At 41.5% G+C, this 1,091-nt stretch overlaps 1 protein-coding gene across 1 annotated transcript; it reads left to right on the top strand.

Moving 5' to 3' along the window:
* Positions 1-3: 3 nt before the first annotated feature.
* Positions 4-1,086, top strand: LOC111387055 (the record flags this gene model as incomplete). The annotated part of the gene is made up of 1 exon (XM_023011573.1): positions 4-1,086. A coding segment is annotated over one exon (1,083 nt), but the record flags the coding sequence as incomplete, so codon positions are not given.
* Between the last annotated feature and the right edge of the window lie 5 nt (positions 1,087-1,091).

The following is a 1,091-nucleotide window of genomic DNA, read 5'->3' as shown; positions in this document are numbered from 1 at the left end:
GAGGAACTAAAGGCTGAGTCCGAGGCCAAAATTCGAGATGCCATGTTCTTCCAGATAGCATCTGATGGTTGGAAGTTAAAGAATAATGGTCTTTATGGGGTTGACGATTTTGTGAATTTGACAGTGAATCTTCCCCATGGGACTAGTGTGTTTAGGAGGGCAGTTTTTACCAATGTTTACGTCACACCTAAATATGCTGAAGAGGTTTTATGGGAAACCATTACTGAAATTTGTGGAAGCTCAGTGCAGCAATGTGTAGGCATAGTTTCAGACAAGTTTAAGGCTAAGGCATTAAGGAATTTAGAGGATCAGCATCCTTGGATGGTTAATTTTTGCTGTCAATACCAAGGTTTCAATAGTCTGGTTAAGGATTTTGGTAAAGAGCTTGCGTTATTCAAGAATGCGACTGAGAGGTGTGTGAAATTGGCGAATTTTGTTAACAATAAGTCTCAAATTCGACATAGTTTTCATAAGTATCAATTGCAGGAATATGGGCATGCCCATTTGTTGAGAGTACCCCTGCGCGGTTATGAAAGATCAGATTTCGGTCTAGTGTACACCATGGTAGAAGACATATTGTGTTCTGCACGGGCGCTTCAGTTAGTATTCTTGGATGAAGCAAACAAGAGAATGTTAATGGAGGAGCCAATTGCAAGAGAAATCGAAGAAATGATGAGGAATCCACATTTTTGGAATGAATTAGAAGCGATAAATTCGTTAGTTAAATTGGTGAAGGCAATGGCTCAGGAGATTGGGATGGAGAAGCCGCGAGTTGGGCAATGCCTTCCACTTTGGGAAGAGCTTAGGGTGAAAGTAAAGGATTGGTGTTCTAAATTTCACATTGTTGAAGGACCCGTAGAGAAGGTGATCAACAGGAGGTTCGAAAAGAATTATCATCCAGCTTGGGCTGCTGCTTTCATACTTGACCCGCTTTATTTGATTAGGGACAGTAGTAGGAAATACTTACCACCCTTCAAATTTTTGACATCTGAACAAGAGAAGGATGTTGATAAGCTCATAACCCGCCTTGTATCTCGGGAGGAGGCGCACATTGCACTTATGGAGTTGATGAAGTGGAGAACAGAAGGGCT

This window comes from Olea europaea, unplaced genomic scaffold (genome assembly GCF_002742605.1).
Source record: "Olea europaea var. sylvestris unplaced genomic scaffold, O_europaea_v1 scaffold38715, whole genome shotgun sequence".
Lineage (NCBI taxonomy): Eukaryota > Viridiplantae > Streptophyta > Magnoliopsida > Lamiales > Oleaceae > Olea > Olea europaea.
Note: the sequence above shows the minus strand (reverse complement) of the source record. Positions and strands in the feature narration are given on the sequence as shown.